The sequence below is a fragment of the Phaethon lepturus genome, unplaced genomic scaffold (assembly GCF_000687285.1).
Source record: "Phaethon lepturus isolate BGI_N335 unplaced genomic scaffold, ASM68728v1 scaffold31635, whole genome shotgun sequence".
NCBI classification, from domain to species: domain Eukaryota; kingdom Metazoa; phylum Chordata; class Aves; order Phaethontiformes; family Phaethontidae; genus Phaethon; species Phaethon lepturus.
In genome coordinates this window covers 7,818-21,384 of record NW_010541838.1, presented here as the reverse complement: position 1 = coordinate 21,384, position 13,567 = coordinate 7,818, and the positions used below count along the sequence as shown (strand labels likewise).

General features: G+C 39.3%; 1 protein-coding gene across 1 annotated transcript; it reads right to left on the bottom strand.

The window, feature by feature from the left end:
* Nucleotides 1–814: 814 nt before the first annotated feature.
* LOC104615283 (ribonuclease H2 subunit B-like) lies at nucleotides 815–9,036 on the bottom strand (the record flags this gene model as incomplete). The annotated part of the gene is made up of 4 exons (XM_010287845.1): nucleotides 8,889–9,036; nucleotides 5,850–5,957; nucleotides 3,493–3,569; nucleotides 815–935 (listed from the first exon to the last, which is right to left on the bottom strand). Coding segments are annotated over exons 1-4 (454 nt in total), but the record flags the coding sequence as incomplete, so codon positions are not given.
* Nucleotides 9,037–13,567: the final 4,531 nt, after the last annotated feature.

Here is a 13,567-nt window from a genome sequence, read left to right as displayed (position 1 = left end):
GTTCTTTACCCAGCGAAGAGTAAACTTGTCCGAGCCATGAGCTGCCAGCTTCTCCAGGAGAGAACCGAGCCCTGGGGAACACCGCTTGTGACCGGCCGCCAGACAGATTTAACGCCATTCACCACAACTCTCTGGGCTCAGCCATCCAGCCAGTTCTTTACCCAGCGAAGAGTAAACTTGTCCAAGCCACGAGCTGCCAGCTTCTCCAGGAGAATGCTGTGGGAGACGCTGTCAAAGGCTTTACTAAAGTCCAGGTAGACAACATCCACAGTGTTTCCCTCATCCACTAGGTAGGTCACCTGGTCATAGAAGGAGATTGGTGAAGGTTGGTGAAGCAGGACCTGCCTTTCATGAACCCATGCTGGCTGGGCCTGATCCCTTGGTTGTCCTACTTATTGTTTGAATGCTTTGCAATGAAGGGAAAAAAAATGCCAAATCATTAACTTCTTCCATACCAGACCATCCTACACTAAATAAAGAATTGAGAGAGATGTAAAGCTTTCATAAAAAGGCAAAGAAAGGTCACAACACATACAATACTGTCAAGAGGCCAGCTCTGATCAGTTTATCATTTTTATGACACCTAGCAACAAGACTGCACAAGTATTCTAGAGTTAGAGCATATAATCTGAGATCCACATATTACTGTTCAGAATACTGCAACGATGACTTCTAGGCCTAAACTTCTGTTTTTAAAGTACAGCGTTGTCCAGCATCTTGGACGTTCAGTAAAGCAAAAAACAATATTTAAATCTATCTTGTAATGAATTGACATGAACAATTCTTTTTTTTTGCCCCCTCCCCCTTTTTTCACCTTTTTCTTCTGCAACATGATGTATGCACTGTTTAACATCTGCACACTTCAGCAGCAATGGGCAGCTAGGGTAGTCTGAGTCTAGAACAACTTGATCAAGTGGCTGGAACTTTCCTTGTTGCTGAAAATACATCAGAGGGATTATAAAAGCATTATTATAATGTTAAGACATATACACACTACACATACATAGAAATAGATATGCATGCAATGGCCATAGCTTTAAAATAAAGGATTTGAAGAAGATTGTATTTTGAATGGTAACACATGACACATTCAGAAACTGATTACAAAGCAAGCTATAAATATTTATTTCAAACCAGTAGATACCTGCAAAATACTGAACTCTTCAATTACTGCACTTAAAAGACCAAATTTGAAACAACATGAGGAGAAACTAATGTGAAGTACAGCGGGATTTTTTGGAAGATGACATAAGACACAGTAGTCAGTGTGTGCCAATAGTGTTTTAGACCAAAACCTGTTGGATTAAACCCAGTGTCATAACTTCCATTCAAATTTTGCTTTTCCTTCCATAAAGACAAATCTCAAAGGAGCAGGGCAGCTTCTGGAACACAATATTAACCTTTCACCTCTGCAAAGTCAATTCCAGTTTGGCCAGAGTATGTACATAAAGTGATTTTGGCACAACTTAAATAGCCCCACACATGACAGAACCATCAAACAAATTTTGCCGTTGCCAAACAATGCATAATCATTCAGCACAGTTTGGCACAACTGGCAGCCTTCCCTTTGGAAAGATCCTTTAGCGCATCAGTACAAAGACTCAGTGAGCTCTCTATCCTTAGAGAGTGCATGGTCTCAGGAGCCAAAGCTGAAGTCATTATACCGGTCAGCATGAAAAAAACCCCACTTGGGTATACTGCTTTCATTATTAATGAATCCTCTTGCTAGACAGCTAGAGGCTTAATAAAAGTAACCAGCCATTGTTAAATGACAATAAAAACAAGAAAACAAGCAAATAAAAAACCAGAAAGGATTTAAAGATTTTCTCCTGAAAAAGAAAAGGCACAATAACAATGGCAAAAAGAAGGTTATGAAATGCAGAAATAAAGCTGCAATAAACTGTTTCCTATAGATAACCTACCTGCACAAACCTGCTCATGTCCCAGAGCAAGGCAGCCACATTTACATTGTGCAGGGGCACAGAGCCTAAGGCAAGAAAGCCTGCTGGATAGGAGACCGCTCTGCTCAGAAAACACATTAAGCAACCTGCATCACACTATCAAAACCAAAGGATGATGCTAAGACACTCAGTGGGTTCCTTGATACTCATTAGTTCAAGCCAGAAGTGACTGTGCTGCATTCAAGCTGGCCTTGCACAAGGTATCTGCAACACCATCCTCAAGACTTCGCTTTACTGAAGAATACGCTCACATAGGCTAGGCGCTGCAGGAAAGCATCTGCCCTGATTTAAGACCCAAAACAGCTCTATGCATTTATCTGGCATCATGCCTGGCCTAGAAAACATGAAAACCTAGAAAACAATGTACTGAGAAAGTAAAGGGCAGTACAGGATTCTTCCCATGCACAGAAACAGCAGCAGTAGTTGTCCTTTACTCAGGCTACCTCAACACTATACCACATAGACAGAGGAGATTTACTGTTTCCCTAATTTAACTTTGGTATAAAGCTTTCAAAGGGATGCTGAATTCAAGTAGAGTGCAGTGCCTAGAGAATGAGCTAAACTATTCCTTGTGAAATGACTTCTTCTGATGGGCCACCTTGAAGCAGGAACAAACCTCAGAAATACAGAATACATTTGCACATCCTATACCATAAATAATTTAAAAATAATTACAGAACAATAGGTTACTATTACAAATGTGTAGTAGGACTTTATTTCTTTACCATATAAAAATTGTTCTCCTGCATTTTCCACTTGCAGAAAATAGCAAGCAACCTTATAGGAAATGCTCTTAAAGCAAAAACCCTCAGGATGTGTAAAGTGAAATTATTGCCTCCGTGAAACAAAAAACAAGGACCAACAATTACATTTTATGCTTTTTTTTCCCCACAGGCAGATTATAAACAATAAATCAACAATTTTCCTATGCCTTTTGATACACTTCAGAAATTTAAGTGAGGTTTTGCCACATCCATGATAAATCAATTAAGCCGTTTATTAACTACCCAGCTTTTGGATACTTGATCATCCTGTTGCTGTTCTACAGCATCTCTACAAATGCTCCTTCTAAAAAAAGCAACGTTTCAAGTTCAAACTGCCACAAAGATGTTCTTCTCCCACAGCATCCAAATTCTTCTTTCTTTTCCTCTTCTTTCACAAAATGACTCATCTACTGATGCTTCAGAAAGGGCACTAGTTTGTTTTACTCTGATGACATCTCATAATTTTAAATTCAATAGCTCTGGGATAGACTCTCACAAAAGGACAAAAGAGATTCTCTGCTTCTCTTAAAAAGGAGGTGATTAGACTTTGTTGAGATTGCAAGCTGACTCTTGGAATATACTTTACTGATGAAAAAACTTGATGCAAACAAAAATATTTCTATGGTGGGTATCTGCTTTAAATGCAAATTAAATTTCCATTATTATGGAAGCCCCTCTTTGTAAAATTAACATAACTTCTGCAGAAAATTAAGTCAGAAATAATGTTTTCTCCTGAGAATTCCATTGAAAAAATAAAGCAGGCTTACCTCCTTGTCTGCCTTTATGAGGTAGTAAAGTATCAGAAACAAGGGGTCCATTGGTGTAACAAACAGCAGGCGCCCATCTAAGTGACAGATATGTAAAAGTAAGCTTAGAACCAAGAGGCACAATATACTGACCTTTATTTTTTGGGGGATGTTTTTCAGGAGTGTGGGCAAAAGAGGATTTTTTTTTTTTTTTCCCCAGTAAGTACCCCAGTATTTTAATAAAATGGCCAGGAAAATAGTATTTGTGATTTTATATTAAAAATACAGAGAACTCAATTCTCAACCCTGCCAAACCAAAACACAAGCTCCACTGCAGGTCTAATGGCTTCAAGCACTCTTAGTTTTGCCTTTCTCTAGACTATATTAAAAACAGCAAAATGGAAGCTGCCCTCTATTGGCAGATTTGTGTATAACAGAAACTTCTCTTGGGATAACAGATGCATCCAGTATACTCCACCTCAAACAGTGGGCAAGGCAACATTGTGCTGGCAGAAGAGGTAGACAGTGCAAGAAAGAATTTCAAGAGCTAATTAAGTTAGAGCTGCCTCTCATCTGTAAAGGGAGAATCTGCATGTAGTCTCCTAATAGAACAAAATAAACTTAAATAGATCAGAAAATATGGCTCAGTATGTTGTATTCAAAGCTACACACAAAGGAAGAACTTGGTCTCCCACTGAAACAGACACCTCTGCCCATCTGGAGCTCATTGCAGGACAATGGCTTAGTCAGGCTTTTTGTATAATTGTAGATAATTGGAAACAATGTAACATCAAGGAAATTCACTAATGAGACCCAATAATTGATGACAATTTGACATTAAATAGCAAACCAAAAGCAAATAAATGTAATATTTTGTTTTAAATCACATGATTAAGATAATTAAAGAAAAGGAAAACTTACTGCGATGGCCCTAAAATCAACAAAAGATGGAGTGGGAAGAATGTGGTTTGGACAAAATTGATGCCCTATCTAACATCTGTATTACTAACATGATGCATTGCATGAGGCAAAGCAAGCATCAGGACTACTTAGAAACATGAAAGCTTTGGAGGGGAAAAAACCAAACCACTAGCCACTTTCTCAAAGCTTCCATTTACATGCTTTCCACTGTATCTCCAGGACGAGGTATTTTTACCGGTTCTAAAGAGTTCAGACTCCCTGTAGGTATATAAAGACCTCTGCACTTCTCTGCAGATATAACAAGATAATTTGCTTTAACTGCAAACACACAGCTTTTTTGTGGTGTTCTTCCCCACACTGTTTCAGAGATGCAGCAGCCCTAATATTCATGAACAATTTTTCCCCCTGCCTCTTTTGAAGAAAACTGAGGTGATGATTCCTTAAGGTAATTGTTTCCCAAGGGCCAAAATAGAGGTTAGAAAGTGAGGGGGAGAGTACAATGTGGACGTAACTGGAAGCAGGGAGCAGACCCAGTCTTTTGGCTCACCCCCAGATGGAGTGAGGAAAAGCTCACAGACATACTGCTTACATTGCTATGTACACCTGCAGAGGATGTTTAAAAGTTAACACACGCTTTGGGATATTATCATTAAAGAAGGCATATGTCTGGTGGGGTTGCTTTTATTTATTGCTATAAATGGTCTTTTTTCTAGTTAAAAAAGGACAAAATAATATAACTTCATTTCCTAAATTAATACTTACTGCTTGGTCTATGGACATGCTGGTAGAGAAATACTACTCCAATGACATTCTTACTGATAAAGGATTGTTAAAGCTGTCACAAGCAGTTACATAAGTTTCCTCCTCTTTTTCAGAGGAGCAAGCTAGGATCAGAGAATGACTGGAATGGTACAGACAAGCTCACTTCAGCAAAACACTGAAATGGCACCTTCAGATGACAGGCCTATCCTGAGGTCCCAGCAACTCACACAGGGGACTACAGAGGTAATTAAAAGAAAGCAAGACCATACATTCCAATGCTTGGAGCTCTAACACACTGCTCTGCTTAGCTAGCCAAGGCCTTCCAGCCCTTTCTCCCTCCCATAGGATAACACATATTTCACTTACACTGAGGACTTGCTGGTCTGATTGACAAGGCAAGCTAAGCATTTTATGGCACTTCAGTTTAAATACAATTGAATGACTCCCCACCCCCCCCAAAACAAATGAACATCTGTCTAATTGAGGCTGCCAAAGGCAGCCTTTTAAAGAGAGACCACAAAGCCCCCAGCCCTGGTTAAATCCAGATGGCAAATGAGTGTGTCAGAAGGTGGGGATGTGACGCAGTATGCCTCAAACAACTAGGAAAAACACCTGTAAATTTACTAGAAGGGAGAGGGAAGGTCTGTGTGTGAACATTAGCTACAGTTGGGGGAAGGATACGTTATATTACTCACCTTGTTGAACAGTCTGACCTATAAACCAGGAATGATATTCCTCATGAAAAGCTTTTACTTCAAACAGCTGCTGTGCACCACTATTGAATAAGTAAAGGGTTGCTTCCCCTGTTGAAAAGAAATCTGGTTTGTGTTTGTAAGCTTTCACAAAAATCAAAAGAATACCCAATACATCTGAAGAATGTGCCTTATATACATACAGACACACAAACATACACACATTCTACATAAACTCACTACAAAGAAAGCTCAGACAAAGAAAACTATTATATACAGATGTTCATTTACCAGCTCTATAAACCAAAGTGAATTTGAATCAATAAATAAGATGTGTGAATAGTTCATCTTACAACACAAAGCCTTTGATCCAAATCCAAATCAAAATCACTCAAGAAGTCTGTTTTAGTCTGTACTGAAGGGGGAAGGTGGAAAACAAGAAAATTCCCTCTCCTTCTATCATGTTTGTCACCAAGATATCAGACTCTGGGTTGGGGAACAAAAGTCTCAAACCTTCAAATGACAATTTGAAATTATGGGGGTTTTGTGCATTCAAAATGGATTGCCAATAACTCAGTATGGGTAGACAAATAAGGTGAAAAAGGAAGCTAAAAGACGTTGCTTTGAAGTGCCTATCAGAATCTCGACAGTTTGGAAAGGAAAAGGAAAACTTTCTTTCAGGCCACCAATAGCACAGCTCTGACATTTCACATTAGTTCTGGATTACAATGAAAGGGTGATGAATATGTTGCAAACAGGATTGACATTTTCCATATCTAAAACAGGAAGCTACCAGAACTACAGAAGGGGCCACTTAAATTTGGTCAGCTGAGTCTGCTGGCTGGACTGGTCCTATCTTGGTTATCAACCCATCTTCAAGAGACAAGAGCAACTACAACATGGCAGTCCTGCTCAAAACACATAAATTGCTGAGCTGCACTGACTTGCAGATCATGTGCTGGCTCAAAAAAGTCTCGATATAAGCTCCTGCAAGCTGATGTCAGCACTGCTGTTCTCAGTCTGCAGAGATCCCTGGGTGCGGAAGGAGGTCAGCTAAAATGGGCAGACACATCACTTCCCAAAAATAACTGATAATGCATTTTTCCCCCTTTATCCAAAAGGCTGACCAGATGTTTAACCTCACCTAAGGATATAGTCCCAGTTCTCTGATTTTTCTTTCGGGGAGGGTAGGGGAGGAGAGGAGTGAAGAGTAGATATAAGGGGGAGCACAGGTTTCAATCATTACCATGTGCTTCTCAACAAGGGTCTACACCGTAGTCTGACCAGCGCCAGACATCAAACTACTCACAGAAGTGCTCACTGAACAACTTAAGACGCCTAGCAGTGAGCAGGCTAGACAAATGCAGTGGTGAGCTACAAAATCTTGGGAAAGGGACCATTCCTATTGCCTAACTCCAGTTCCCTAATTTATTTGCCTATGTTAAAAGGAGAGTCACCACAGGTTCCCAACAGAGTCGTTAGACAGAAACTCTAGGGGCTGGAGAGAAAACCTCAGCAGCTTTGCTTACAACTTTACTGCTTCAGTTAGTTGCTTAAGTCTTGTGGTATGGCTATTTCCCTTCTTTTAGTTCAGCACTTTGAAAAATGCTTCTTGTGGTACTTCTGAATTGCAGGCTGAACCCTAGTTTATAGTTTTTGTAAGGGATAGAAATTTTGTCCTTTTTACCTGTCTATAAAAAGGACCATGCATATTTTTATTTAATAAAGTGGTTTGCATGAATTCTATAGTGTGCTGAGTCCTTCAGTGTGTATTTATACAATATCTGGCATCAACAATTCATCTGTTAGACCTAAACGTAAGGAAAATACATTAATAGGGTGTTCTCAGTCCTTCCATTTTCAGACCCTATGCTTATAATAGGCTACATAACTGAAAGTTTATGCATGTCTATAAATAAGCTCCAGTAAATTCTAAAGGAACACACCCAGGCAATCATTGCACTTTAGGTTTTCCCCAGAAACCTTTCCTAAGATCTCCGATTCTACATGGTAAACAGATCTCTTCTTCCACAGAGAAAAGCAAATTAGTACCTACACTTTTAAAAACATAACAAATTAGAAAGCAAATATAACACAGCAGGTGGCAAATATCTGTGGCTATATATTCCCACTGTAAATCTGAGCAATCAAAAAACATGAGTAAGTGATTTCACATTCTGTGTCTATTGTTTTTAATTATTTTCCTCTTTCAAGAACAAAATGTACCTGAAGACTTTAGTTACAAACATATATAAATATAAGCAGTGAATTTCAAAACAAAAACATACAACTTAAATCTACAGAAAACAAACGAGCTTATGAAAAGAAAAAAGAACAGCATGAAACGTGTTTTTTCAAACAAAATATGTTAACCCTAACAAAGGCTTGCTGCAGGTTTCTGTTGTAGTTTCTCCTACTCCAGTTATTACATTACTTATATAATAATAACAAATCCTTGCAAAAAGACCAATCTGACTAGAAGAAGGTAACTGTGGGATGGTGGTGTCATTACATTGCCTGCATTTGCTGGTCTTTCCAATGTATTTAGAATTCAAAGTGCTTCATCATCTATTAATGAGAAAAGAGACACCATCACTTGGTGTGGGGAAAGAAGAAAATTAGATTTAAAAATGAAAAGACTCAAAAAGCTTGGTAAGTATAATTGAATCACTTCTTCTAACTATTTATTTTATAGCATAAGATGAAATGCTATGAAGCCTAAATTTGGATTAAAAAAAAGCCCAGGCTCAACACCCAACACTGTAAGGTCCCCAAAACTAATGCACTTAAAAACAGAACTTAAATTACACCTCTTTTTTGTGCTGCCAATATTCCTGATGAATAAACAGTTCAACCAATTAAAATTATAAAAGAAACCCTAAATGTTTGCACAGCATTAACTATCTGGCATCACCAGCTGTATCCTTGGCATGTAAGACTTATACTATCATCATTATTTCAGCTTGCAAAATATGAATCTTTTGGTGGTGGAGGGAATCAACCAGAACATTAACAGGCTCATGTCACAATTCCAAAACTTGCCTGTGCTTGGATTGCGCAGTTTTGTAAACAAAGGTTCGCTGTCAGGTGTCTTAGGGGGGTCAGTAGCAGCCTCTGTAGGGAAGAGGAAAAAGTTATGAACTTGTAAATTGAGAAGTATTTCATGTTCTGCTATGCTTCTCCAAGACATTCAGAATTAATTGGATTGACACTTTTTGAAAACTCACGCATTTCCTGTTATATGCCTCAGCCCAAATTCATCCTACCTGATCAAGGCACCTAAATTATGATTCCAGACTTCCTGGCACTCTCTATTTGCCACAGGAAAGATATGCACCTGGGGATGACTGAAAACCACATCCCCCTAGAGTGCCTCAGGGAAGAGAGCTCTTAAGTTTGACATCTCACTTAAGCCAGATGAATGGATATGTTGCCCTGATTAGTCACAAAGACAATGAGAATGTTTTGGTAAGTTAGGCCAAGGACAGTGTGGACATTAAAAAGTTAAAGGTGCAAAAGGTAAAATATTTGTGGGAAGAAACAGTGGTCCTCTGAAGCTTTCAGGAAGGCAGATTATGCAGGAATATGGGCCAGGAATTGTCTCAGTGGTTGTTACTTCTGTGAAAAATGTGCACACTTGTTTATGTGTTATGTGTAATCTTGAAAAATAAAGAGTGCATTTAATTCCCACACCCCCCATCCCCGCCCCAAGGAAAAAGAAGCTGAGAGGATACAGCACCTCTGGCTTAAGCCTCTGACAGTTTTCACTTTTCTGTGTCTTTAAGAAAAAAAAAGACAAAAAGCAGAGCCGCAAAAGTATGATTTCTTTATGAAATAAAAAAAAAAAAATAGAAAGGAAGCAGCTCCCACAAGGATGCTGATTCAAGTCTGAAAAAACCATCTATAATGATTGCCAGTTAATGATATTCTATCCAAGTAAAGTCTAACTTATATTTATGAAAACAACTTCTCACATCTGAGTGAAGAGCAACATGACAGCATCATCTTTCTTAGCTTGCACACTGCCAGTTCTGTCCCAATTCCTTTCATATAGGCATTCAACAGAGTAAGGAAAATTACTAAAGCATTTCACATACATAACCAGTATCCAGACCCCAGAGAATGGACTGACAGAGATCAGGCTGACGTTTGCACTATGGTGCTGCTGAGGAAAGCACAGAGGAGCAGTAGAGGCGTGCTGCACAGCTATTCACAAAGGAGGTTGTTGGATGGAAGAGAAGTGCCACATCGTCCTTCCTGGTTCAGTAGCGTCCAGGAGGTTTGCAGAGAGGGATATAGCACAGTTCTTCTCTATGGAAAACGGGGAAGTAGGAACCTCAAGTACAACCAAAAATAGCTGTTCTTCAGTCTGGCTGAAAGCCTATCCGCAACACCTCCGGAAAGGACAGGTGGACTTCTCACAGACTGTTCACTGGCACCTCAGTGGCAAAAAAAGCCCCAAATAACCCTCATCTTTCACATCCACTCCTGGTTATGCAGTTGTGTCATGAACAGAAATTGCCCAGAAAAAGACATAAGCAAGGCTTAAAAAGCAAGGGCGTTTTGTGGTAAAGTGTTGGAGGATTGTTCAGAGAATTTACAGTAATTTTCCTCCCCTAAATTTTTAGCTGAGTCTTCAGGTGGCTTGAAAAAGTGCTTTAAAAAGTTTCAATATAAGTTGGGGGCTTTTAATGGAAAAAGTCCATATTTGCTAACCAGACTTGCTTCATATGCTGATACATAAACACACACGGTTGTCAAGCTACATTTGCCCTGGCAAAGGCAAACTTCAAATTTCTAGAGCTGTGTATATTTCAATTCTTGACCACAGTTTAACATTAGTGTATTTTTTGTTACTTTTTAAAACACTTCAGTGATTAATGACAGTGAAGGAAACACACTGCATGTGTTTACTTTGATGTGTTTCACATGAACATGTTAAAATATACACACTAAATGTGAGTTTCAAAATTTAAAACAAAAAGCAAAACAAAAAAAAAACCCCAAAGGAACTTTTAGCGCTCACTTGCTCTGCTTTCTTCATGCATAGATTTATAAACACTGGGAATGAGTCCAGCTGAGCCCTAAGATGCATCTTGTATAACGTGAACAATTAAGTAGACAACTCTTCCTAATGTAGCCATTTTTAATGAAGTTCACATCTTTATTTAGTTGAAATGTGCCTTTCCTAACCTAGTAACACACTGAATTTATCCATCCCCACTAAGCCCAGGAGACACTTGCACATCGGGAGCACTCAGTGTAACAAACCCAAGGGATACAGTGTCTCATCTCTTCCTCATTGATCCTTTGGGCAGGTAACTGCCCTCCATCACGAAGGCCTGCCCCATGCTTTCCCAGGCTCAGCACCCTCTGCTCTGCCCCTTTGTACAGGCAGCCTAGCCCTGCAGCTGCCTTGGCTCAGCCAGTAACACTTCCCCTTGAGAAGAGAAGCACAGCACTGCCAATTTAGCCCTCTGGTCCTCCCCAAGCTCATGGGGTTCATCACTGCCCAGAGGACAGCAGTGATCACACCCTAATGAACAGTCTGAGTTGCAGCCTTCAGTCACAGTATCTTGTGCTGATGGGATCAGAGTATATGTCACATTCTCCACACAGCTGCCACAGAAGATGGTTTACCAGAAGGGATACGCACATACACACACACACAAAATGGAGGGAAGGAGTGGGTAAAGGAAAAAGTGGTTTCTCTGAGTTTCTTTTACCTTCAGTTTCCTCATAATGTAGGCAATACCCCACAAAAAGAGGCAATTGGGAGAATGCCTGCTTGGAAAACTGGATGCAATATTAATGTGGCCTTAAGGGCAAAGGCGGCCCTATTTATCTGAATTTAAACACTTCATGACTAGGAAAATGCTGAGCAAGGGATTTTTGAAGTTAGGTGTCCAAACCTAACTTATGTGTGTTCTGGCCTTTAGCCAGGAAAGGTAACTGGATTTCTTTAATGTCATTATATTTATCAGTCCTCCTATTTGGGCAAGGATCTCTTATAGCTAAATAAATAAAGACTTCTTAAAAAGCAGTACTGTAGCAATTTTCTAGCAAAACTAAGAGTTAAACTAGGGGTTTTTGGAGGTTTTTTTTTTAGTTTTAAGATTCATATCCAGATAAGAAATAATCTTACAGAAAATAAGCAGACAAAAGGGACATTACAGGCCAAGCTTTTTTGTTAAATCCTAAGGAAAACATCAGATGGTTGCCACTACACTTACTACAACAGTTTCCATAGCTCAGCGCTGAGAAACTTGTTCATCTACAAGAATAACAAGTGAGAGTGCTAAGACCTTTCTGACTGAATATTAGGCTCTCCACCAACTGTCTTGCAGCTGTGAGCTGCAGGTAACACACTGTCAGTACAGGTCAGCTTAGTAACAGATGTGCCAGTACAGCATGCTATTCTCCTAGGACAACATTCACTAGAAGCATGCAAAAAACTGATATAAGGGTACAGAGGGGCCTAATTAATCCTGTCCCAAGGAGGCATCTCAATTAGCAAGCCACTTTCTAAACTGCCAGGGAAGACAGACAACAGGCACTTCCAGGAGGCAGCTGAACCCAGCTAAAGCCTAAACCCACCTGTACCATCCCCTGCACGTATATGCCTCTGTCTCCATTGAGCTTACAGATGCCTTCCAGAAACACAGAATGAATCCAGATGCTGTATTGCTACAGCTATACCAGAGGAGGGAGTTCTGAGGTAAGCACAATGCAGGACAATTAAATGCCAACACTGGGCTGATAAGTATGTCTACTTTGCTTCAATTATAGTCTACTGTTCACTCACTACTAACCAAATCACACAAAGTCCACCTAAAAATGTGGGTACTAGGTGGGTTCCATCAGTTGTACTGGAGGCTACAGATGGAACCCCAGAATCCTGAAGCTGAAAGAGACTTATAAAAGCTTAAATGAAGCTTTCCATTACAGAAAAGGAGAAAAGCCTATCTTATTTTGTGGAGGTGAGACATACAACCAGACAAATTCTGTAAAATATATAAACAGAACAAAGTGAAAATGAACCAGCTGTCAAAGGATTTCTGGCAATAGTTTCTTCCACAATGGATAGATATGAGGCACTAATGAATCTGGCCATTAAAAAAAAAAAGTGTTAGCTGGTATAGCAACATGAATAAATTGGAAAAGAACATAAAACTCCCACTAAGATCTATGAAACTTATGGATGTTGCAAAGTCTATTCACCTTTTTTTTTTTTTAAATTGCTTCTAGGATACTATATATAACAGACTAATATCAAGTTATATGGAATTCCTATGCAAAAAGCTGCCAGCCAAGCAAGCAAAAAGGCTGTAAATATCTGTCAATTGCGTAAGAGGAAAAAACCCTCTGAGAGCAGAAATTTCCCTACCACCATCACCCTGCAAAAAAACAGGATTATTTAAAAGTCTGGAAATATAAAGTTAAGATTTCATTTAAAAACAGATATTAAACCATACGTCACCTACACGAGTCTTTTCCATTCCCTTCTTAACTTCTAACCATGCACGAAAGGTGTGTCAGATGAAGACATTATGATGGAGCCCATTAAATGGACATTTTATGGAAGACTTTAAACGATGTAGCCTAAGGGTACAGATATGTTAGATCTAATCATCATTTTATTTATATTCTTTTTAGAATCAGTCAACCCTGAAGTAAATGGTTTTAATTCAGTGCCTGTGTCCTCTGTCCTGCAGTATGCC